Genomic DNA, 27479 nt, shown 5'->3' with positions numbered 1-27479 from the left:
GTAGGAAAGTAGATCCCCTTTCTGTTTCTTCAGATAAATTTTTAATTACTTTCTGTTCATATACAGGAGTGCTAGTTGTCTGGCTTTTTTTTTTTTTTAAGAGAGAGAATATTTTTAATATTTATTTTTTTGGTTTCGGTGGACACAACATCTTTGTTGGTATGTGGTGCTGAGGATCGAACCCAGGCCGCACGCATGCCAGGCGAGCGCGATACCGCTTGAGCCACATCCCCAGCCCTGTCTGGCTTCTTAAGGAAGGATTATATGTCATGTATGGAGAGAATGTTACAGGAACCTCAACAGGCAACTAAAAGGCCATCATTCTCTTTGTGGACCTGAGGCAGGGGGAGAAGAATATTGGAGACATGCTGATCTTTGATCAGATATATTTTCCTCAGTTTCCAAAATGTACATTGCACAGAGCATTTTGGGTCATTTGGCTGAACACTAGCACGTTCTAGAACGTGTACATTCTCTTCTGGAAAAAGTGGCTCTACTTTGCTTCTCTACTCAGTACTACAAAGGAGGAGGCTAACAGTACGTTTTGTGCAACTCTTGGGTCATCTCCAGTTCTCATCTGATGGCATGCAAGCAAAGGAATATGTTAGGATGATTGAGAATTATTTGGTGATTTTATATCTTAAAAGTGTAGCCCTTATCCTTTGTAAAGCTTTTATTTGTGGAGGAAAACCTTGATCTCAGATCCATGTTTTACACTCCAAAAAGCACAAATATTCTCTACCTTTTGGTGAATGGTCAAACAACCGTTTATAATTTAGCCTTTAGCTGTGGGTTGAATTCTTAACACTTAAAATATCTGATAATGTGATGCATAAATGAGGTAGATTAGGAGGCACACATAGTTAAATATTTGCAAATTGTTAATGGAAATTTTTATTTTTATTGTAAATGATTTTAGAAAATGTTTGGGAAACTCTTCATTGGTTTACACTGGATATGGGTTTAAATTCTTCTTTACATATTTCTTCTCCTTTTTCTGGAAAGGAGGCCTTCTTCTTGGGTACATAAGTCATGCTGGACAAAGAATGTTTTCTAAATGTAGAGAGCCTTCTCCTAAAGTTCCCCCCTGAAAAGAAATATAGAAGAGGGTCAAAGCAACAATTTGATGCAGCTAGAGACAAGGTTACGACCACTGACTTCTGCATTCGAAGGACAGAATCACAAGGTTTAGTTTCATTGTGTAAAAAATGAAGGTGGATTGTGCGTTGAATATGATATGGCATGAAGCTGATTAAAAAGGCAGCTGTCACAACTATGATCATTCCTATAGCCTTTTTACGACTTGACAAATTTTTCTTCATAGAATTTTTTAGTAAGGTCAAAATGATCATCGTGTAGCAGACAATTATAATAACAAAAGGGATGATGAAGCCAATGAATAATGACACATAATGCAAAATCAAAACATGATTTTTGGCCTGATTGTCCTGAGGAGGCTCAAAACACTTTGTGTTGTTTTTTTCATCTTTGTAAGATTTGGCCATTAAAAATGGAGAACTAGTCAAAATAACAAAAATCCAAATGCCAACACACACAAACCTGGCTTTTTTCTGTGTAACCAAATTAATGTTTTGGACTGGGAAAACAATTGCAACACATCGGAAAAAGCTCATGGCTGTCATAAAGAAGATGCTACAGTAGAGGTTAACATATAGGGCATAGGTGCTGAGGCGGCACAAAAAGTCTCCGAAGAGCCAAATGCCTTTGTGAACATAATAGACCACACGGAGAGGCAATGTGCACACACACAGGAGATCTGCTACAGCTAAGTTAATCATATATACTTGAAAGGCTGATTTCTCATGATATGTTTTTATGAGGACGTAGAGCACAAAGCCATTGCCAAAGAAACCCACAACAGAGATCATAGAGTATAAGGTGGAATACACTTGATTGCGGAAGTCATCAATAGTGTCATGGCACGTGTTATTACTGGAAGAAGATACTGTCAAATTTCCAGCTCCATCCATGTTTCTCTAGGAATGTTTGCTTGGTGCCTACAACATATTAAAAAAAAACTTGTCAATTTTTACTAAACTTTAAATTATAGGAAGTATTACTGTTTTATTTCATAGTAGCAACATGTATACATTTTGACTGCAATAGGAAGCAAGTGTTATGAGGCAATGGAGAGAAATTTGGCTGTTTTCTGGCCCCAGGAGGAAGCTTTAGGTCTTACAAGCATTTAGAAGAACGTTTTTCTTCTTCTTTTGGTACCAGTGATTGAACCCAGGGGTACTTAACCACTGAGCCACATCTCCAGCCCCCCCCCCCCCCCCCCCGCCCCAGTTTTTTTGTGGGAGGGCCTCACTAAATTGCTTATGGCCTTGCTAAATTGCCAGGCTGGCTTTGAGCTTGCAATCCTCCTGCCTCAGCCTCCTGAGCCACTGCTATTACAGGCATAAACCACCATGCCTGACTGAAGAAACTTTTTCTTAATTTCCTATCCATGTTTGCCTGATTGACTTCCTCTTAACCCTGAGATCTAGGTAAAATATTTCTTCCCTATTTTAAGTCAATCACTCTAGTACCATTCCATAAAGTTTCCTTTCAAGTAATTTATTAAATTTTGTAATTAAAGAAAAATTTGAGAAATTAATTTCACATATATGAATATCTATCAATTATCAAGGACTCTTTGAATTATGTTAAATAATAAAATACCACAATGAATCTCATCATTGTGTACATCCATAAGAAGTTAATTTAAAAAATAACTATGGGTAAATGACAGAAAGATCAGGAGAGGAAAGGGAGCAGGGAGGGGTGGGGAAGGGGAGGTTCTTGGGATTGAATTAAAGCAAATTATATTCCATGCTTTTATAACTATATCAAAATAAATTATATTGTCATGTATAACTTAAAAGAACCAATAAAAAAGAAAAGAATTGCTCAAACAAAAAAGAATAAGCTTGAATGAAAATACTTGATTCCCTCAAGAAGAGAGCTTCCTAGGTAACATCTGGTGAGTGCTGCTAATAACTTGGGAAATAATCTAATTTGTTAGTAGTGAAATTCACTTCTGTGGGAGAGATTCTTAATCTAGGACATGGATGACTTTATTTAGAACCACAAAATACCATGGCTGGAGAAAACATAGAGACCAACTAGTTATTTTGATAATGTGAAAAAAGTTCCAGAGAGGTGAAATACATTTATAAAATTTGTACCATAATTTAAGATTCTGAGTAGATATGTGATACAACTAGTGGGAATATATTGTTGGGTGAGGAAGTTGCTGTAGCTCTCCATCCTTTTTTTCTTCCTATACTTAAAGTCTTAATGTTTCGTTATATACAGTCAATTCTCTTACAACAAGAAATTGTTACTTGGTCTAAGTTCATCAGGGTAGTTAACAAGCTCTAACAATCTTGCAAAGATGTAGTAATTTCTTTAGTGTTACTACAAATTCTCTTATTTTTTATGAAAGTGAAACTGACACATCACTATGTAATATGGCAGATAATATTTGATCAAGGTCTGATTTATTGACCTTTCACACAGATCTTGCTCCCTGGTAAAACAGGGTTTGGTGATTGTAAGGTAGGAGGACTGCTTGAGCACACAAGAGCTGCCAGCGATCAACAGAGCCAATCATTTTTCCACATCAAGGATACAGAAATAGATAGCTATGTAAGTGGTTGCAGGTGGAATAAACTTCCCAGGCTTAATATGGCTAACAACATATTTGCTGTTGAGGATGTGTTACCAATGCATCTAGCCATTCTATCTAGTTGTTCTATTATTATTTGTCACCAAGAACTATTGGTAGAAGATTAAAAAATTGAAGAGGATTAGTTCTGATGCATAGAGAAAAATGAGACTACCATTCCCAATATCTGCATTATTTCTCAGTTTGATATCCAGTTACCTACCTCTTCTAACATTGGTTCTCCAAACTCAGGAACAGTTGTGAAAGGAAGGGAAACTGGCCAGAGTTAATCCAGTCTTTGATTAATCCTATTAAATATTTCCTCAAACTGGGCAATATTATGCTATGTGGCACTAGATGGTGCTGTTGAGATTTTTGATATAGCCTTCCCCCTTCGTTTTATTGAGTAAAATTGAGAAATAACTACTGCATATATTTGATATACAGGTGCAATGTGGTGTACAACATGATGACCTGATATCCTATACATTGTGAAATGATTACCACAAAGTTAATTAATACATCCATCACCTCATATACTTAACGTGTATGTGTGTGTGTGTGTGTGTGTGTGTGTGTGTGTGTGGTGAGAAAATATAAGATCTACTCTCTTTAAAAATTTCTTCTATTTAGGGCTGGGGTTGTGGCTCAGTGGCAGAGTGCTTGCCTTGCTCGTGTGAGGCTCTGGGTTCGATCCTCAGCACCACATAAAAATAAGTAAATAAAATAAAGATATTGTGTCCATCTACAACTAAAAATATTTTTTAAAACTTTCATGTATTTAATACAGTCTTAGTAACCATACTCAGCATGATATACATTAGATCTCCAGAACTTGATTCATCTTATAACTGAGAGTTTGTATCCCTTGATCAAGATCTCTGAAGCCCCTAGAAATCAGCCTTCTATCCTCTGCAACAGACTTTGAAAGAGGCACACTTGAAAGACATTAGATAATTGTCAACATCCCTTCCTACCACCATCAATCAATCTTCAAACTGTCTTGCTACAAAATCTTTCCTAAATAATTTTCTACACATTGGAGCTTCCAATTATGCCATTTTCTTCCTTTGAAATCTTTAATGCTAGTTACCTTGATTTAATCAGTATGTTCTGTATATATTTGTTGACTTATCATATTGGACCCCATTATTATATGAATCATTACATGTTAATTTTTAAAAGTCAGTGATTCCCAAGTGCCTTTGGAATAAAATCCAGACTTCTTAGCCTGATATTTAAGGCTCCTTATCGCTTGGCTGCAATTCATATTTTTCAGTTTCTCTCTTCTCCAAATTATAACTCTTATACTTCAAATGAATAATTGTTTTACTATATTAGGGGTGTGTGCTACAAGTTTTCCCATTTGGCTGTCTTTTTTCATGGTATTTTTTTTCTTTTGGAAATGTCCTTTTCTCCATCTATGCATGCGCGAAATCTATCCATCATTCACTTCAAATTAAACTTTCTTGATTATGCACTCCCTCAGCCTCCATCCATAGAAATTTCTATTCTTGTTGAACTTATAGGGATCTTTAAATATATTTGTATATCAAAGATTTGTGTAGATGTGTTATCTTCCTTCCCAGACTATCTGGCTGATAAGTAGATATCTTATACAGGGCTTAGTGCATATGTATCTTGTCCATAAGTATCATTAAGTGCTGAATGAATATGTCAATGATAGAGCAAGTTTATCATTTTAATGTATTATTTATCATTTGAAGTCTCTTAGAATTATCTTCTCATTCCAATGTAATTAAACACCTTTCCAGACTCAGAGCCTAAAGTTGTGTGTAAGTATAATTGCTTCATAAAGCATTAAAGAAGATAAATTAATTATAAGACTAGCTGTGAGGGTTAAAAACACCCATATCCTTGACATTGACTAATTATGTGCTTATTTGTTACATATTACAAACAAGTTTGAAAATCTCAGACATTTTAAAGAAAGATGCCCCCAAATGCTGATAAATAACAATTAAAATACACAATTGGATTATCTCTAGTTACACTAATAAGCTCATCATCCTTTATACACCAAAATAAGCTTTTCTATAAATTTCAGTATTATATTCAATTGTTAATTTATAAACATATCAACTCAATAATTTATATTAAGCCATAAAAAGATGATAAAACTTTCAAACAAGTGGTGAATTCTGTAGGAGATGACATCATGTAATCTAAGTCAATCGTTTCACAGATGATGGTTTTGCTTCTCCAAAGTAGCATTTAATCAACTTTTATAAATTTATATGATATACCAATGATTTGACCCTACTAGATGGATACAGTGAATTCATTTGGAAATCTAAAATGTGTAAGAATCCATCCTTGCCTTAAAACACTTCATAGTTAGGAAAGGGAGGAGTAATAGCTTAGAAGTGTAGAGAGGTCACCCTATGGTATAATAAGAGTCATATTAGCACAAAGCAAATAAGTCATTTGTTGATAAATGAAGGCAAGCAAGAGACATAAATGGAATTGATATATTGTATAGATAATGAAGGAAGTTATTTTTATAAGATAATTACAAGTTTAAAAAGCAAGGTTCATTTTGAAAATGGAAACCATACCTCTTTCTGGAACTGCAGTACTCTTCACAAATATTCCTTCTTATGATGGTCAGTTCTTCTTTGGAATGTCAAAGTATGCCCAAGCTGAAATAATAAGATTGAAAAGAAAGTTAATGGCCACAGAAGTAGTCTAGAAGGTCATGGGAACTTAGCAGCATTAAGTACAGATCCATAATGTGTGGTGGAACATCAAAGCTTTACTGACAGATTTAGGGCTTGTCATTGGATTCCATGACCTTCTTTTCCCTCCATTCATTTTTACACTCCCAGTGGAGGAACTTAGAATACAGTCTGTGGTCACAGATGTTTGCTGCCATGAGCATATGACTTCTCTTCATAAAGTTGAACACAGTATTAGATAATATTCCATTTTTTTTCTATGAAACCATGATGTTTCCCTTATTTTTCTCTTACAGACATTTCATTATAAGGTTCAAATGGGAAATGACTTGCAAATTCTTTTCAAAGGATCTAGTTTTTTAGGCATAGAAATTAGAAAATTGGAAATATCAAGTTTGTCTGCCTGGGACGGCTTAAGTGTAGTTTTCTTTGAAGGAAGGATGGCTTAAAGGTCCTTGGATTCTTCTCCCTATAATATCATGATGGTATTTATTGTTTTATCTATTATTTGGCACATATACATTCAGAGATAAGCTGTTTTGCAACCATGTATAGTTAACTTATTTTTTTTTCCTTTGGAACTTGGAATTCAACTCAGTGTTTTGTACTTGCTAGGAAAGTGCTCTACCACTGACTTACACAACAACTTTTTTTTGTTTTATTTTGATACAGGATCTCACTAAGTTGCTGAGGCTGCCCTGAAACTTGTGATTCCCCTGAGAATCTGAGATTGCGGTCATGGATCACCACATATGGCATATACACAATTTTTAATGAGTATATATCTGTTCAATTAAATTCTATCTGACAATATAACAAAGTGTAACAGATTTCCAAGTAATGAACAGAGAATGGTTTTATTGAAAATGAAGCAGCCTGAATTGCTTTCTTTCAAAATTTTTTCTTTTTGTTCTATGAAAACTTTCATTCCTGCCTGTAAGGTCTTTAGAGGCTAGCCATTTTCCCTTTATGTGTGGTCCCAATGCCACCAAAATAAACATCTTCCTCCAGTTTATTCTTAGCAAGTAGAAACAGGTTTGGACTTTCCAAAGGAGGTCAACTGGGGAAAAATGAAAACCAAATTAAAATGAAGGAAATTAAAAAAATATAAAACATAGTCTAGTTTTAAAAAATAGAAACCTGGATCCACAGCTACAATACTGCATTTGAATCTACCTTCTACTCAATCATTTTTTTCAGAACTTCTCCAATATCTTTTCCCTTTTCAAATTGTCTGCTCTTCAGGTAAGAAGTTCATATAGGCAACCTATGATAGTCTGGGGAAAGTGTGGGTTGCAGGTGGAGAATTATTCAGAGTTGCTTTTATATTTGGTTAATCAGGCAGTGAACTTTATAGTTCACTTAGTTTTTCCAAGTCTCTATATATTAATGAAGATATACTGACCAAATATTGAATATATAAAAATCCTTTCTGATCATAAAATTATATGATTCTACTCATCTAATCAGTGAAGAATATTATCTTCACCTCTGTTGTAGTTTTTTGTTGGTTTATTTGTTTAGACAAGCTTGTACTTCTCCTACAAATTTTCCACCAATCCTATTGTCTTTATCCATGCAAGAATAGGAAAGAAAGTTTATGAATTTCTATGGGAACTATACTACCAGCCAAATGCTCTAACTATCCTTTTCCATGGTAATTGTGTAATTATAGTTTAGCCCAATCTCTATATGCACAAATGAATAAATACCACATTTTCTGGGCAACAGTGTAGTGTTTCTTCAAGTTTGGGATTATGAGGGGTGTTTTGTGGTTCCTTTAGGAATTTTTAGCTATGTACATAGTAAGTGCTCAATATTTTCACCCCTACCGAGGACTGTTGTTTCTGACAGGAGCTACTGCCACTATTGGATACTATCATTCATATCTGGGTGGTTGGGTGGGTGGAAGTGATGAAGTATGGATATATAGTTTTGATTTCAATGGTTTAATCCAGGAGTTACTAAAATCATTTATTTGACTCATGTTAAGTCCAATTTATTTCAGGTCAATAAATATTTATGGAATCCATATTTTTGTACAAAAGAGGATACTCTCTCTCCCTCAGCCCTTCTAAACCATTGTTTAAATAAGAGAGGCTGGAGATATAAGGATATAAGGTCCAAACTCATCATATCCATCATAACTCTTGCTGCTGCAACAGAATTACATATGAACAAGAATTTGTTACAAATTACTGTGCTAAATGTGCTTCAGAAAGAAGGGGTGATTCACAAGTGTACCCAAGTAGTCCTCAGGTTTATATCTTCTACTAAATGAAATGGTAATAGTGCCTCTTCTTTGTTTGTAGTCAAACCAAAAGCCATTCTTGATCTTCTCAATCCAATGTTATGTTTCTTTCCTTTGAAGTCTTATAGTATTTTGTTTGTGCCTTTCTTTCTTTATTTTTTTGAGGGGGGGTACCAGGGATTGAACTCAGGGGCACTCAACCACTAATCCACATCCCCAGCCCTATTTTTTTGTATTTTATTTATAGACAGGGTCTCATTGAGTTGCTAAGTGCCTCACTTTTGCTGAGGCTGGCTTTGAACTCATGATCCTCCTGCCTCAGCCTCCAGAGCTGCTGGGATTGCAGGTATGTGCCATTGTGCCTGACTTGTTTGTGTCTTTCTTGATACTTTTCATTTATTTGCTTTGTTGTAGTCATCTCTGTGGTCATTGAGTTGAGGTTATGCATTATTCTCATCCTGGTCTCACTAGAACAAAGGACAATAAACAGTTGTCCTTTTTGTGTTTACTGCTGTACATAGTATAGTGCCTTTAAATATTGGGTTGATTCAAATTAATCTACTTTCTGTATCATTTCCTTGATGTCTTATCAAAATTAAAGAGAATTCTTGCATGGATAAAGACAATAGGATTGGTGGAAAATTTGTAGGACTGATAGGCAGAAAACATGAATCATGCCTTAGGTTTCTGGTGGATGATTAATAAAGTGATCTTGGGCAAATCACTTTCTCTCTGTTATCTCTTCACTTATCTGTAATACAATAGGGTTAGATTATATGATCTGTTGAGTCCATGTTAGTTTACCACTTGCAAATCTATAAAGATTAAGGTATTCATTTTTCTTGAGGGAAGTAGGATAAGTGTTCTACAGCTTCAAAAAGAGGAACACAAGATTGTTTAGGACTGCTCGTTGTTCCCTGAGTTTCTCTCAGAAAAACATCTGTGGGAAAGACTCAATTCCTCTTTAACTATATCAACTATATTCAAGATACCATTTTTTTAATCTTCATTTTATTCTTATATAGTGCTGAGGATTAAACCCAGGGCCTCACACGTGCTAGGCAAGCGCTCTACCACTGAGCTACAGTCCTAGCCCCTCAAGACACCATTTTGGTCAGGCCCTCTAAAGGCAGGACAATAGTTCTAGATTTGCCATTGGTTTGTAAACTAAGTGCTAGTTTTATGATTTAAAGTTGCTCCACTTGCCAGGGCTCACAAGTCCTTCTCCCTGGCCTTATCCCTTTTGCAAATTATATTTCTGGTTCTGACAGTAGGACCACATACTTCAGGTTTTCTAAAATAGAAAATCCTGAAGCCATCTTTGTCAGTTCATTTTTATCATCTCTTCTATGAGGTGCCCATCCTGTCTGATCATATGGCTTCAGGATTCTAGGATTAATAATCTGTTCATTCAGGTTTTCATAAAAATGCCCCAAATCTATTCTTCAGGGTTTCTAACAGGACTTGATTTCTGAGAAAATATATCTTATCCTTAACATGCACAGTTTTTGTTTTTGGACCCTGAATAACCTAGACAAACTAGTCCTTTTTTAACACAAGTAAAAAAGATTTGAAATTTGTTTTACACCTTGAAACTGGTAATATTAAAGTACCCAAATTTAGTTTAAGACAGCTATTCCTCTTGTGTATTTTTGGAAAATTTATCACAGTTTTCTGGGAACCAAACTCCAGAATTAAGATCATCTATTGAGATCATTTTAGAATTCAAATACTTGAAAGGAAACAAACTACAACCCTGTCTCTGCTGATGAGAGTCTTTAGTGATATATCTTCAAGTTAGGTTGTCATGCCTTGTCAGGCATATTTGAATACCTTCCAATATATTACTTAAAACAAAAATGTCTTTTGGATCAGATAAATAACATCAAAATAAATATTTACTTGCTTAAACGTGAATCCTAGAAATTATTTATCTTGCTTAATTGAAACTTTATGACTGTTGATTTATAGCTCTTCTTTCCCACCCTCCCAGCATTTGGCAACTACATTCTACTCTTTGATTTTATGAATTTGACTAGTTTAGGTACTTCATGTAAGTGGAATAATGCATTATTTGTCTCTCTGTGACTAGCTTATTTTGCTTAGCATGATGTCCTTAGTACTCATTCATGTTTTTGCACCTTACAGAATTTCCTTTTTTTTTCCTCCACATTTTTATAGGTATATTACAGTTTTACATACCAATAGAATTTGCTATTACATATATGTACATGCACACAATTTAACAATATAATTTGGTCAGTATCTGAATTTCCTTCTTTTTAAAGGCTGAATTATATTTCATTTTGTGGACAAACCACCTTTTCTTGATCCACTCATCTGTCAGTGGGCAAATAGGTTTTTAGCTTTATTCTATACCATCTCTTATGTATAACAAGTTCCCTGGTTGGTAAACAAAGACTTCTTATTTTAGTTATACAAACTACTTCTCCTTTAAGAAAGGAGGAAAAACTCAGTTTAATTTTCTGCTGAGGCAAGGATAATATGGATATAATGGCAAAAACAAAACAGCTTTTGAGCCAGGATGGGTCTGAGTTTGAGTTATAGTAGAATCTATACTTAGGTGGTTGACCTTAGGCAAGTTACTTAACATGTCTGATACTCAGTTTTCTCATGTATAAGATGAAGTTAATGAAGCAGGCCAAATTACTGAAGAAACTGAGAATGTAGGCATGTTTTTGCAGTGTTGAAAGAAACTCTTGAAAAATGGTACATGGTGCCATTAAAGAAGGAACCAAGGGGTAAACAGAATATCATCCATTTGCTCCATATTGAGTACCCTTGAATATGAAGGAGAAAACTGTACCTTATTTCCTTTAATACTGTAGAAAACAGTAATGCAGATACATTTCTCTCAGGTATAGGCAGCCCGGTATCTGTTCTCAGTGAATAGATTGAATTGGAAGAAGATTTGACTATGTAAAGTAAATGACACATGAAAAGTTGTGAATTAAATTAAATTGGATTGAATTGAATGATTTTGATTACATGATTAAAGGCTTGTGGTCAAATCATAAACAGAATAAAAGAAAATATCTGTTAGGCCTTATCTAAAATACTCTCAAATAATTAGTTTAATGAATTCAGCTAAACTGAGCCTCTAAATTTAACTTTATGTCTAGAAAAATATTTATAAAAATAGTTGAAAAATCAGTTCATATTAAATATTAAGAAGTAATAAGAAGAAATTAAACTGAATTTCTAAAGAGAATAGATCATCAGGTTGATTTAAGCCTTTGAATTCTATCCTTTGTAACAAAATAGGAAAATATATTATAACTATACAATTTATTACTGTTTGCCTAGTATTACATGCATTAATTTAAAAAATGTTTCCTAAGTTTCTATTATGTCTATTTATTTATTTGGCTTAGCTCTTCTTAACTGAAGCTATTTAGGACAGAGAGCATGACTCATCCATCTTCATGTTGTCAGCAAGCTTAAGTCAGGGCTTGGGACATGGTAAGCCCTCAATAGGTATTTCTAACTGGCATTGAATTGGTGACAGGACTCATGCTTGAGGATGACACCTGATTCATGTTTGTCTGGCAGTGATATTGTCACAGGGTTGGGCTTGTCCTACCACTGTGTTATTAATATACTTGAGAAAATTCAGAGATAGAAAATTATATGGATGTTACCAACTAATGGGTGGGGGTTAGAATTCTGAATATCTTTTAAGAATTAAATGAAATAGGGAATGTAACTAACGTGAAAACCAAGTGTATTTATGTAGTTTGTTAAATACCAGTCAAGAAATGTGATGTTTTGTTGCAAGGTGAGAGAAAGAGACAGAGGAGAGAGGGAGAATGAATATGAATAATGGGTGTAAGTTTGAAAAGCAAGCTTCAACTTATTCATGAGTCAGGAACAGAGAGGTAGTCATGATTAACACCATATAGATCATGCTTTATCCCTTCTCAGAAGCTTCTGGCTCCCTACATAAAAAGGTATAAATCTCATCCCATTAGACTTTTCTGAATTATTTCTCATGGCCCTTCTTGTTGCTTTGAATCTATTAGCATAATATCAAATTTGCTTCCCTAAGGTGTATTCTGGTAGAAAAATTATACCAGTGCTACCTGGACACTCTTATTTAGAACAAGAAATAGCAGGACAAAGAATAAAGTATCAGTGTCTGGTGTTCAGAATTTCATGAGGATTTCAGATCCAGCATGATTACAGAGTGAGTCATATGAAAAGGGATGAAAGCTATGTTCCCACGCAACTGTTCAACCAAATCACTGTGCACAAGTTAATGAAAGGAAGGAGGTGTTAGGATACTGAAAATAATTCTTAAACAGAGTTACTTAGTAAGAAGTTACCAGTAATGGCTATAATAATCCGTGTTTGGAATTGGACAACTTAATTTTTTAAACAATATTTGAGCTGGAAGAGTATTTAGAGAACATCTGATCCAACCCTACTCCCTTCATGACCCAGAAGGATAAAATGATTGCTGAAAGTAACACACCAAATTAGTGACAGAGCCTGGATGCCTGACTCAGTCCAGTGCTATTTTCACTACACCACATGGTTGGTGAGGTTTCAGATTCCAAAAAGCCTTTCATGAAACACTGACACATAACACAAATTCATACACTGGTGCAAATTGTGGTGGTTGAGCAGTTGTGCAGAAGACTGCACACCAAGGATTGATCCATTTTTCTTCTCTTTTTTTTGTTATAATATGGAAATACTGTTTATAGTATATTAGAAATTGCAACTTTCTTTTCAGTTTTTTTCTGTCCTTATGACTTATACTGAATTATTCTTCTTAAAATGCAATTCAATTCATATCACTTTCCTCTCAAAAGTCTCCAGTGACCAATTGATTAAACTCAAAGAACTACTCAAGACTATACTAATATTCCATTCTAACTATATAGAGTCACTTTCCTGTTGTTTACTATGTGTCCATTACATAAATATGACCTTATGACCAGCTCTGTTTCTCATTTTTTTTCCTTTGCTCAGGTCATATTGCCAACTGTGAAATACCCTCTTTCCTCATCACAATCAGATGTGATTCTAATCATCTTTCAGACAATCTCTTACCTCATCTCCTCCATAAAAGGTTCCTGTTCTTTTAGTTACTGTAATATAATAATTGTATTAAAAGGGTTGTTATTAGCCACTTAATATGTGCCAGTTTTGTGTTAGACATTTGGAAAATAAGTCACAGGCCCTACCCTTAAAGTGTTTACATTATACTAGAGGGAGACACAGTAATGTTAACAAATTAATGCACTGTATCATTATAGCAGCTGCGCTATAATACATAAAGACACAGAGAATAGAAATAGTAAATAGTTTATGGATGTTATAAAAAGCTTCATAAAGGATAAGAGAGGGCAGATGGAGAGGAACATTCATTTTTTTCTAGAGAATTCTAGTTTCTTTTTAATAACCAAATTTCAATTTTTACAAATGATCTTAGGACAATCCAGGTAACTAAGACAGAGCAGTTCTTGTATATGAAGAACAATTACATGCTCCACTTTTTGTAAATAACTCTATTGGCTATATTAACAAACATTGTTACAAACAGAAGCCATAGATCACAGCATCTTTATTTACAAAAAAGGCATAAACAAACGTACATTTATCCTTTGTCAGCACAACTTAAATAGATGTTTGAACATTAAGGCAGTGATTATTCTAAAACAATGAAAATCTAAATTAAGGCTTTATGTTCATTTGGAATATTCTTTTTTCTTTTTGGTACTGAGGATTGAACCCAGGAATGCTAAACCACTAAGCCACAACTCCAGGCTTTTTATTTTTAATTTTGAGACAGGGTCTCCCAAAGTTGCTTAGGGCCTTGCTAAGTTGCTGAGGCTGGCTTTGAACTTATGATTCTCCTGCATCTGCCTCCCAAGTCTCTGGGATTACAGGCAAGCATTACTGCACCTGACTGTAGAGGAGCATTCTAGTGGGGCTGGGGGTGGGGGAGAAAATAGAATGTGCAAGTTGTGAAGGTGTGAAATAGCCTGGCATATTTAGGGAGCATCTAATAATTTAATATGGGTGAAATGTAAGATGAAGGTTGTGTGTGTGTGTGTGTGTGTGTGTGTGTGTGTGTGTGTGTGATTGAATTATGAGGTTTAAAGTGACAAATTAGGTTGGGAAGAAATGCAGAAACTAGGCCATTAAAGGTGTTACATGCCATTCTAAAGATTTTGAGTTTATGCTGAACATGTGATGCATACCTATAACCCCAAGTCCTGAGCAGTCTAAGGTAGGAGTATTGCACATTCAAGGCTAGCCTCAGCAACTTGGCAAGGCCTTGACTCACAATAAAGACTAGAAAGAGCTAGTGATGTGGCTCATTGGTAAAGTGCATCTAGGTTCAATCTCTAGTACCACATAAATAAAAAATAAAATAAAAAGAATCTGAGCTCATCTGTTAGGGAGTGGGAAATTCCTGGAGGATGCAGAGTGAGAAAAGAATACAGACACAAGGAAAAAAAGAACGGCAGCTCCCAAAATAGATTGTCCATTCCTGAGAAACAACTTTCTTGATGAAGTAGGAGACGATGTTGTCTGTTGTGAAAGGAGGACTGAAAGAGTCAAATTCTAAAACATTCAGTAAATTGGGAAAAAAAGATAACTGGGAGATCAACAGACAATGACATCAGTAAGGATGATTAGAGGGTGACAGATGAATAGCTTTTAGCATTATGGTAGATGAGTCCTGGTTTAGATGTGGCACAAGGGTGTCAGGAGATAGCAAATACACTCTCTTGCTTTCATAGTACATGGAGTGGGGGTAGAAAAATGAGCAACTTATTTTTAATGGCAAGGATCAAGTTTTACTTAAGGCAAGGAGTAGTGGGACAATTCTTTGTGGTGTTTTAGGATTTGGAGAACTTATTTAAAATGGACAAGGAATTCCAGAGGGCATAATGAGGAAAGATTTGGTAGAAAGATCAGATGTGGAAGGAACAGATAGGAAGGAGGAAAAATGGTATTTGGGGGATATTCAGACCTTCGAGAATGGTTGTCAGAAAGGTTGCATGGTTCAGTCACAGATTTCAGCTTTCTGTTTCTACTTACTTTTGTCTTTTTTCTTCTTTTTACTTTTTTCTTTTAGTAATTTGTATATCTGCCTAACCTTTACTACTAAATTATAGATGCAGATCTAACAATATGTATAGTTTCTGCATAACCTAGCAAGGATTATTACATTGGTGCCCAAAAATGTGTTGAATCAGACTAGCTCATTTAAAGTTTGCTTTATTGAGGTACATTAGGTTTAAAATTCATTAGTAATGTTACTTTATTATTTTTCTTTAGTGTAACTCTTGAAAAAGTAACAAGGATTTTTTAACCAGAACATTCTACCAAAGCAAAAAATAAACACAACTTTGTAGGAGTGCTAAATTTAAGCTGTTTGTTCCTCATCCAACAAAAACTTACATGAGAGCCAAAGATGAAATAGAATTTACTGTGGCTCCTTTTAAAGTGAGATCAGTAGGTTCAACTAGATTGCAAGTTCCTTGAAAGCAGGATTATATCTTTACATATTCTCCTTCAACTATTTTACTTCCCCATTTTCCCTCTAGAGTGGTTAGCAAAGTACTTTGCATGTACAGCAGGAATACAATGTATGGCTGGTGAGATTCTACTTCATTTTTTAAAAAGAAAATTATATTATTGGCTCATGTCAGTAGAATGTATTCTTTGAGATCCTGTTCCAATGAATTTTTACATGTGAAAAAACTGAAACCTGGGGATGAAAGTAGGGTGGTGATGACTTGTTCAAGAATACATAACTAGAGGAAGTTCTGGGAACTGAGGTGGAGAAAAATCACATTTCATTCATGGATGATTATGTCAAAATGAGCCCCAATATTATGTATAACTATAATGCACTAGTAGAAACAAAAAGGAGTATATAACTAGTGAGAAAGTATGACGATCAGACTAGTTCTGCTACCTCACTGCTACCCCTACCTTCACTCTTCCTTTTAATCTCCCTTCATCAATGATGTACTTTTAGATAGTCAATTGAGGTCATTAGTACATCACGATCTGTGAAATGCCAATATTTGTCCTCAGTTCTTTGTTTCTGTCTTTCTTGGAGTATTTATCAACTTGCATGTGGGTAACTCTATTCTTTTTTTTCTTTTGAGAGAGAGAGAATTTTTTAATATTTATTTTTTAGTTTTTAGTGGACACAATATCTTTATTTTATTTTTATGTGGTGCTGAGGATTGAACCCAGGTCCCTGTGCATGCCAGGCGAGCACGCTACCGCTTGAGCCACATCCCCAGCCCTCTATTATTTATCTTAGCCACAAATATTCACCTGAACTCAAGTCTCTCATTTCTGCCTGCCAATTTGCTCTACTTGAATTGCTTAACTTTTTTCTTAATTTCAACATCCTTCTGTACCAAATTTACTTCTCAAACTGATTGTTCTGTTTTTTTTTTGTGTGTGTGTGTGTGTAATTAATAGTTTCAAAACACTCAATCATAGGCCTATCTTTGACTCCACCCCACCCTTATCTTATCCTTCATTAAATTCTGTTCATTCTCATTTTGTAATACCTTCTGAATCTCTTCCTTTAACCAACAATGTTCAGGATCCTATCTCATGATGCTACTTGAAGATGCTTGAACTGTGTGTATTCCTTTCACCCTTGCATAGCCAAATAAGTGAACCTGAGAAATTTCAAGATTCAGGCTGAAGTTGTCATTTCCTATGAATGTTAACTTGCTAACTTATTACAGTGCTATAATTGCTCTTTTAGGCTTTACATGTCTGTCATTTAGGCAGATAGTGAACCCATTAATGGCAGTGAATGTGCATTATCCTTTTTTGTCCTCTTTTCCTAATTGGGCAACTTCACAAAAGCATCTGTATGGTTTTAAGTGATTTTGTGTAATAGAGTACTTATTTCTCCAGGGTTGATGTCTAGGGTGTAGATGGAGGAACATGCTTTGGTGTACAAACATAAGTGCTATCTCATACAGGAATCTAAATAATTGTGTACAGTGGAAGTGAAATGTGGACCCTTCTAGGAGGGTAGAGTCTATTAAAAAGAAACCTGAAATTTCAAAAAGAGTGCAGAGGACCAGGACCCATGGATGGACACTTTTCAAATTATAGAAGAAAGGAAAGGTGATAGGACAGACTTAATGCACACATTTAGGCAGGAAGGGAAGGCAAAAAGCTTAAAACAAAGAAGGAATAAGTAATCCAGTGGGACTGGAGGAGAGTTCAAAACTGGCCTAGGTCAGAGACTGATGAGAATCCAGACACAGGATGTGTTTGACCATGGAGCCTAGGTGGGACTAATGATGTGGGGTTTCTTTGAAGTGAACTAACAGAAGAGGTTGAAAGATTAAATCAGTATCTGACTATGATTTTCTGATTCTAGTAATTTGAAAAATTCCCCAAGACTTCCTTTACCTTTCTAAAAAATACTAGCATGTACTGGATGGTCTATGTATATTGGAGGACTGCCAACAGGGGTGGGGTGACAAGGGTAGCATTAAAGCAGAAGAGGAAGTGGAAGAGGCTGGGACTCAGGGTTCAGCCCCCTAAGGCAGATACTTCCTCCACTTCTGCTGAGCAGTGGCATGACTTAGGAAACTTAGATTTCATGAGGGTGCAGCTCAGTGGAGCTCCAGTCTTATTTACTCAAGTCTCTGATTCCCTCTTTCTTCTTCTCCATATAGCCGATTACTGTCAAATGAAAAAAAAAAAAAGTTGCATCGTTCATCCTACAAGTCTGAGATCAGGGAAGTTAGGAGTATGTTGTATTAATCTTTTGATACACTAGTTGCTTGCTAATGTTTGTTGGGTGGTTGTATAAAGGAACAGAAGAGTCAACAAATCTGAGTGTTTTGTATACTGTAAAGCTCTATACAAATGTAAACTTTTACTATTTTTTCCAAAATCATACTAAGCTCAGTTCAGATCTTACTACCTGACACCACTTTGTCTATCTCATCCCACATGCCCCTCTCCCTTTGAACTTGTGTTATGTTTATTATCTGTATCAATAATATGATAGTCAGTATTCTACTACCTCATATTATTTTTAACATGTAGGGATCTTGTTCCTGTGGGTAGATTGTGAACTCTCCTTGGGCATAAAAAAAAATTCAGTCATTTTTTTCTTAAGCATTGTAACCTCAAAGTCTAACCTATCACAGTGTTTTGCACATAGAAAAATACGCAATAAATATTTATTAAGTGATTGGTTACTGGTTAGTGCAAAGCTACCCATCCTCCATGGTGACTTTTTCTATACACAATCAGGCTTGTACTAATCCCAGTGCCTTTTCTCTATGGTAATAAAAGATATTGGGACAGGAGGCAAAAAGATTCTGCTGTTATCATTTGTGGTTCTATCATTACAACAAATAGCTTTCTTACTTGTTGTTTCCAGAGAAATGCTTAGCAGCATTCTCACTAGTATTAAAAACTACAGGGGTACTGATGCCACATTACTGACAGCTGTCAGATGTTTTTTCTGCAGTAGCTTATTTTCTTTAAGGGGAGAATATCATTCTCATCAAATCAAGCAACTCTGTTGTCAGATGGTTGGGATCTAAACACTCAACACTGTCAAACCCCAAAGGACCCTGGTTGTGGCCTTCAGAGCTAATGGTACAGTGTGTCCTCTCAGTATTGTGTCATAAACAGTAATAAGATTAAATTGATGTATAAGTCTGGGACTGAAGGGAAAAGCTTGTCATAAAAAGACAGTAGAGATTTTAATGAGTATAGGTGCAGGGTAGAAAGATAGGTGAGATAGAAATATGTTTCAGAAAACATGCATACTTTTGAACATTTTGTAAGGACTAACCAGAGGGTCTGCCTTCTTTCAAGGATACCTGTATACTTAAGTCTCTAATTATCAGAAACTTGGAATCTCTGAAGTTCTAAAGCCATTGTTTACAGCTGAATATGAGGCCTGTGCCTAACTTCTTGGCATTTAGATGCTGGGAATTTGGAAGCAAGATAATTGTTTTCTAGGAAATAGCTTTGTATTGAGGGCCCTTTGTCTTAAATAAGAACTCAAACTCAGATTAAGCATAAAAGTTATCCAATCTGGAATGAAAAGCTTTTAATGTCTGGAGACTTCTTAGGAACTTTGGAATAAATATGTCAGAGATATTTCATGTTGTTATTGTTAGCTCAATTCCTCTTAGCCTGTTGAATTCATGATGACACAAAGACAAACCTGTGTAATAATAAGGTTATTAATCCAGTAGGTTAGAATAATAGTTCTATACTTTAGATATCTCATGTGATTTGAAACTGGATTTTTCTTTCCTTTTTAGGAAAAGGGGATTGAGGAAAAAGAAGAGAAAATCAGAATGTGCCAAGGGACTCTTAAGCACAGATCTCAAATCTTTTTCCTTTTCCATCAGTTACATTTGAGAAGGGGCTCAAATGTGTGTGATTTATTAATTTCATAAGCACTAAAATAAAATAAAGTTTCCTTGTTTATTTCCAGGAAAACCAGCTATGTATTTAAATATCCAACGGCTCATGTTTACTCTTCTGTTTTGTCCTTTTCCCCTTATTTCTATGAGGGCTTTCCTTAACTTCTTTAAAAATCTAGAAAGCAGTATGGAAATTCCTTGGAAAACTTGGAATAGAACCGTCATTTGACCCAGCTATCCCTCTCCTCAGTTTATACCCAAAGGACTTAAAAATAGCATACTACAGGGACACAGCCATATCAATATTTATAGCAACACAATTCACAATAGCTAGATTATGGAACCAACTTAGATCCCTTCAGTAGACGAATGGATAGGGAAACTTTGGTATATACACAATGGAACATTACTCTGCATTAAAAGATAATAAAACCATGACATTTGCAGGTAAATAGATGAAGTCGAGAATATAATGCTAAGTGAAGTAAGCCAATTGCAAAAACCCAAAGGCTGAATGTTTTCTTTGATATGAGGATGCTGACTCATAATGGCAGGGGGGGGGCGAGCATGGGAGGAATAGAGGAACATTAGATAGGGCAAAGGGGAGGGAGGGGAAAGGAGGGGGCAAGGGGGTAGGAATGATGGTGGAATGAGTTATACATCAGTACCCTAAGTACATATATGTATGACATGAATGGTGTGAGAATACTTTGTGTAAATCAGTGACTTGAAAAATTGTGCTCTATATGTGTAATATGAAATGAATTGCATTCTGCCATCATGTATAACAAATTAGAATAAATAAATAATTTAATTTAAAAAATCTTAATGATCTTAAAGATTTTTCCTTCTCTTTTCTCCCATATATACTTGCAGCCCTCCCCAATCCAGAAGAAGAACTGGTGGAGCTCAAGGAAGGGAGAAATCATGATGGGATGGAGTGAGATGGGATAGAATGAATAAGCAGGATAGAAGAGTTTTGTGGAATTCGATTTACATTTAAACAATGGCCTTTTCTACTAATCTATGAAGAATCTTTAATGAAGGGCTAAAATATTTGTCATTTGAGGGTGTTTTAGCACCAAGATTGTAACATGCATTAATGGACTTAAGATGTCTGTATTTATCTAATTGGACTAAACGACTTCCTTTATTGCTTTTTTTTTTCATAGAAATGAGCATATGCTACTACTTGTTATTAGTCTATCAGACTTCTTGGCAGTTGTATTTCCTCACTGCAAAACAACAAATAGACATTCTGACTTATGACTCCATTTCTTTTGTGGTGTTGATTAGTACAAATATTTCTCAGGAATTTGCTCATGCCTGAGAAAGCTTTCCTCACTGGCCTTGAAATCATATCACACAGATGTCCATGTTAGACAGAAATGCAAACAATACTGAAGTAAGGTATACAAGTGGTTTTAAGTCTTTGAATTTTATGGAGAGACACATGCAGTATATACACTTATATATTCTTGGAACATGATTTGTATTACAACTAAATCTCTGGCTGTACAAATGGCTTAAAGACAGAATAGTCAAATATTACATTGCATTCATAACATGTTGTACAACATTATTTTTATCCTTAGCTTTTAATCTTAAGAATCAATGGGCTTCATGGAAGTAAAAGGTAATGAAAAAAAGATAATGTGTTTACAGAAATACTTCTTAAATACTAGAATATTTTCTTCACATTGAAATGTGCAGAATTTTTGCAGGGCTAATGGCAACCAGAAGGCTGGATCCTATTAATAGGACCAGGAGTAGGAGGAGACTGCTAAGACAAAGAGTGAAGCCCCTGACCAAGAAGTGTCATATAAGGTGTAGAAAGTAACTGGCCCTACTCCGTCGACATGCAAAGGAGTGGTTGGTTATGTTGTGTGTTTTTATCATCCTGGAATGGATGGAATTTAAACAAAACCCTTTGAATGGTGTGAATTTTCAGTTGCTTTCATATTTATCACTTTAATAGATTTGGAAAATACCCATTTGATGCATGAGGAAATTAAAATATAGAGACGTTAAGTAACTTGTTAGAAAGCACACAGCTGATTAAATATCAAAGTGAGGATGAAATCCCAGTTCCCAAGGCCCAGAATCCTTCCCACTGAGACTTGTGCAACAAGATAGTTTAGAATAGTCACTGTTAAGCTATGAGATACCTTGAAGCAAAAATTCCCAATATTGCTTATGTTAGAATAACTCAACATTTATTTGGGGACTAAGGTATGTATGAGGCACCATGATAGTTATTGTTGGGTGGGGGAAATTTAAAAAAAAAATAAAGAAATAACCTGGTACCTTCCCTCAAGACTCTTGGCATTTTTGGAGGAAAATAAGAATTATATTTCTGTAGTTCTTATTTCTATAGGTCCACTTTCTCTTTTCTGAAGAGGTAGACACTGTCCATTTATGTCCATGGTCATCTCTTTGATATGTTTTCTCTAAACAAATTTTGATTTATTTTATAGTCTTGGCTACCACATTCTCCAGATTTAACTTTGCCTCCATCTTTTATCCATCTCTCATATTTAGGGCCTTTATTTTTCTCATCACCCATCAGATATTTCTCCTTGAATTCTTTTCATCGCCTCAAACTCAATAGATCAAACCCAGAACTCATTATGTCCTGCATTCCTGCTTCTATCCCCAAGTTACCTATTTCTGTGAATAGCAGTGATACCACTGCCCAGATTCCACAGGCTTAAAACTTTAGACATATCTGAATGCAATATCTGATGTATTCCTCTCCTATGATGATTGCATGTACTCACTCATCAACTTTTATTTTTTTTCCTTTTAAATGCCTCTTGAGTCCCTCTCATTCCATTGCCACTGTCACCAATATAACCTAGAGCCTCATTAACCTCTAAGTTTATTTTCTAGTTTTCACCAAATATAGTGAAACTGATGAAATTCTGCTGTATTCATTTACTCACAATATTTTTCTAATAAGTCTTTACATATTCAAAGTTTACTGATAATTTCCCATTAGAAAGTGCTGGAGATTCAGTATCTAATAATTCACCCATAAATTTCTATTCAAATTTATTTTCTGTTATTCTCTAACCCAAATCTCTTTACTCAGTCCAGATCAGGTTCTTTGGTCTATGCTCTATCCTGGTCCTGGGTATTCAAATAAAAGTTGCTCCATCACTGAGCTACTTCCCTAGCCCTTATTATATTCTTGTAGATCTGTGAGACAGTGTCTTACTAAGTTCTCTGGGCTGGCCTTAAATTTGTGATCCTTCTGTTTCAGCCTTCCATGTTTCTGGGATTACAGGTCCTTCTACCATGTCTTTCTCTGTTAAACTCATCTTGGCACAGTTTATTTCTGACATCATTTCTGTGATCAACATTGAATTCGAACAACCTATTTTGGCCACATACAATGTACACAGAAGATTTTCACAGCATGGTTCCAAATCCTAGATATTCTTTTAGGACTATCTTATTTTTGTTTCCTCTCTGAAGCCTTCTCTATGCAAACTATCTTCTTCTCTGAACTCCTTTGCCATTAAAATGACTTTGGTTTACTCTTTTCTATTTTTATCTTTTATAGGTTCTACAAACACTTTAAGTTCCCCAAGGGCAGGAACCATGTCTTATAATTTACTTTATACCACTAATTGTATTGAGCTTGATCAACACTTGTTTAATTGGACTACATCAAACTTGAGAAAAATGATGTTCAATAAGAATTTGAGAAATATCAAAATGAATCAAAATAGAAGTTCACACAGAGTTATGCTAATTGCTAGATTGGATAGTTACTCTTCTTGGTATCAAACCTACAAGGTAGACTATGTACCTTAAGAATCAGTGCTTTCCCTTTAGAATCCCTCATTGGTTAATAACACTGCAACTGCAAATTTACAATTTTCTGAACCATGGAAGAATCTTGCTTTTATCCCAGATAAATAGCTCATAAATGCCTTGAAATTTTGATTAAAGACAAGAGGGAGAAGGTAGTGAAAAGTAAAAATTGATGATTCTGGATTGGGAAGACATTGATATGTGAGTTTCAGCCTTGGCTCAATCTGCAAACTTTCCTTAACCTACCATTTTGTATGGGCTCACTGGTTCCCAGGCTGACTTACTTTATTTGCAGGAAGTGTTTGGCTGTCCTAGTCTATATTTAGGGAAGCTGAGGAGCACTTTTTTTGTTAAAGAGATGGAATTAAATATAACATTTGTGGTTATTTACTGTATAGACATAGGTAGTTTTTAGTATTAATTGGGTTATTAATAATAAAACAATGACAGAAAAAATATTTTTGAATGATTAAAACTTGTTGCAATAGGGCTGGGGTTGTGGCTCAGTGGTAGAGCGCTCACTTCACACGTGTGAGACCCTGGGTTTGATCCTCAGCACCATATAAAAATAAATAAACAAAATAAAGATATTGGGTCCATGTATAACTAAAAAATATTTTTAAAAAACTTGTTGCAATAGATATGGTAAGCTTAAAATTGTCTGGAAACAAATTTAACTAATATGTTTAAAATACAATGCCATTCATTATATTCTATACTACATTCTAAAAAATATAATTATATTGAAAATAATATACAAAGAAATCTATGTTTACTTACATTTTCCTTTTAAATAATCATTTGCTAAATATATGTGTGTGGCCTCTCTATAGATTTCAAAACAATTTCAGAAAACTGGATATCAGAACCCCACTAAATTCAAAGAAGTAGATCCCACAAGTTCATTTATTTGTTCACCCTTGAAAATAACTTCTTTGCTGCTAAGGAAAAAATGCTCCTTTCCACAAATTTTATAAAATGCATAAATTTTTGGTTCTGTATTAACCTGGTCTATGTCAGATACTTTTAAGTTACAAAATATGTCATATAATTTTCTTATATTTGTTTTCAGTTGAGAGAACTTTCTTTTTGCAATTTCTAGTCAGCCCTTGCCTGTTTCTAGTTGTATGGTATGTTTCAAGAAAATTTCTTAACCTCCTTCAGTTTCTTTCCTCATTTTTCAAACTGATAGAGCAAGAGCAGCATGAACCCTATTTTAATTATAGGATTTGTTGAGAGGTCCAAGTGAGATAATGAGTGTGAAAATACTTATGAAAATGCCAGGTTACTCTTCACTGTTTGATTTACCTTCAGCAATCACTATGTATTATCTTTCTACAGTGAAGGAAACTGCCTCAACATTAGAGACACCTCCCTGAGCCCTTTAAATAGGATTTAAAGATAAGTTTTACATATGTGGCTTGATCACAAAGGTGCTAGAGGCTTGGGGAGTGCCTGCTTCATATTTTATCACATTAAACCCCTAGCAGAAGCCGTGAGCCATACTCATTGACAGACTAATTACATTATCAAATATCTGACCAAGAAATTAAGTAGAAAGAATTCATATTAGCAGTTTAATTTAATACAGGCAGGGCAAACTGGTTATCCCAAAACTCTAGGGAATTTGCTAAAATCTGTCATCAGCTGAATTTTACTACATACTATTTTGGAACTAGTGTTGAAATATCAAATCTTACCTGCTGTCTTCAAGGTTCACAGTTTAGGATCCTTTTGCATTGGCTCTCAGAAACAGGCTCCAGGTCTTCAATAAATGTATCTACGAGTCCCTTGGAGAGCTAACCTTCATTGGTGAGCTGCCGAGCAAATCAAGATACCTTGGAGATTTTTATATGTGCTTGCTCTCTAGGCAAGCTTCTTTGCAAAAATGGATTGCTGCTATTTTCAAGAGGGGAGAGGGCGGGGCAGGGCACATCTGCTAGCCAATATATACAGAGTCTTCTTCCTCTTTCAGATTAGTCCTCAAACTGTTTAAAGTATGCCAGAGTTTGGCTTCTCTGATGCAAATTGGGGGAGGAGAATGATCAGAGAAGGAGGAAAAATAGAAACTGGAGAATTGCTGTTTGTATATATAAATGAGCTTTTATCCCTAGCTCCAGCAATAAAATGTCAGGAAAATCATGCAGCTGCTCTGAGATGGGAAGCTGCAGGGAGAAGTAAGTGTGTTCTGCTTAGTTCAATTCTCTCTCATTTTTATGTCTGGAGGGTGATTAGACTACTTGTAGGCGGGGTAAGATAATCCTATCAGTATATGCTAATATAACTGGCATTACGTGAAACTTGATCTTAAGCAAGATAAATTTTATCTCCTCGGTTGTGTGCACTCTTGTTCTCTCTCCACTCCCTTCTTTATGACACTTGGCACTTGGAGCTCTATCCACATTCAGAAAAACCATTCCCTTTCTGTCTTATGTTTTGGAAAAATTGAGTACCTTAGTTTAAGCTGTTTCCTAAAATCTTCACAATAATAAATTGCCTCCATTGGATTAAAAGTAGTTTCTCCCATCCCACTGAGATGGTTTGGAATTACTGGGCTTGCTGTCAGTGGTTCTGTGTTAGGAATTTAGGGACCAGATAAGTGTTCTTGGTCTTTGGTTGAGCTCTGAGATATTGGAGCTGTGGGATGCTAATTCTGGCTTTTGGAGAGTGGAGATGTATCAACCTAGTATCTTGATTGGAGTTCAGGGTGGAACCTTGATGTTGCAAACTGAATGGGTAAGATTATGATTTAAGTTTGTTACATGAATTATGTTGAGTTATATTAAGAAGGTTCTAAACTTGGAATGGAACCACCATTTGACCCAGCTATCCCACTCCTCAGTTTATACCCAAAGGACTTAACAACAGCATACTACAGGGACACAGCCATATCAATGTTTGTAGCAGCACAATTCCCAGATGCCCTTCGATAGATGAATGGATAGGGAAATTTTGGTATATATACACAATGGAACACTACTCTGTTTTAAAAGAGAATAAAATCATGACATTTGAGGTAAATGGTTGAAGTAGAAGAATATAATGCTAAGTGAAGCAAGCCAATTGCAAAAACCCAAAAGTTGAATGTTTTCTTTGATATGAGGGTGCTGACTCATAATGGCAATGGGGGGGGGGCATGGGAGAAATAGAGGAACATTAGATAGGGCAAAGGGGAGGGAGGGGAAGGGAGGGGGCAAGGGGGTAGGAATGATGGTGGAATGAGTTAGACATCATTACCCTAAGTACATGTATGTAAGACATGAATGGTGTGAAAATACTTTGTGTACAATTGAAAAATTGTGCTCTATATGTGTAATATGAAATGAATTGCATTCTGCCATCATGTATAACAAATTAGAAAAATAAATACATTTTAAAAAGAGTTAAAAAAAAAGAAATCCAAACTACAGCCATGTATGACCAAAAAAATCACAAAATATTATCAGATTAAAAAAGAAGAAGAAGGTTCTATATGGGGGTGAGCATAAATATGTTCATTTTAGCATTTTAAGCTATATTTATTTAGTTAGTTTTAAATCGATTTTAATTTTTAACTACATGACAGCAGAATACATTACAATTCTTATTACACATATAGAGCACAA

At 35.2% G+C, this 27479-nt stretch overlaps 1 protein-coding gene across 1 annotated transcript; it reads right to left on the bottom strand.

Moving 5' to 3' along the window:
- Positions 1-938: 938 nt before the first annotated feature.
- On the bottom strand, positions 939-25743 carry Cysltr1 (cysteinyl leukotriene receptor 1). Its single transcript, XM_026410331.2, has 3 exons — positions 25575-25743; positions 6253-6336; positions 939-2018 (listed from the first exon to the last, which is right to left on the bottom strand). The coding sequence occupies exon 3, from the start codon at positions 1989-1991 to the stop codon at positions 939-941; it is 1053 nt and encodes a 350-aa protein (XP_026266116.1). The 5' UTR covers positions 1992-2018; positions 6253-6336; positions 25575-25743.
- Between the last annotated feature and the right edge of the window lie 1736 nt (positions 25744-27479).

This window comes from Urocitellus parryii, chromosome X, assembly GCF_045843805.1.
Source record: "Urocitellus parryii isolate mUroPar1 chromosome X, mUroPar1.hap1, whole genome shotgun sequence".
In the NCBI taxonomy this organism is placed as follows: domain Eukaryota; kingdom Metazoa; phylum Chordata; class Mammalia; order Rodentia; family Sciuridae; genus Urocitellus; species Urocitellus parryii.
The sequence above is the reverse complement of the archived record's forward strand: the minus strand, read 5'-3'. Positions and strand labels throughout refer to the sequence as shown.

Excerpts from the sequence above, each read along its gene's own strand:
- Cysltr1 (XM_026410331.2), bottom strand. The coding sequence starts at position 1,991 with ATGGATGGAGCTGGAAATTTGACAGTATCTTCTTCCAGTAATAACACG.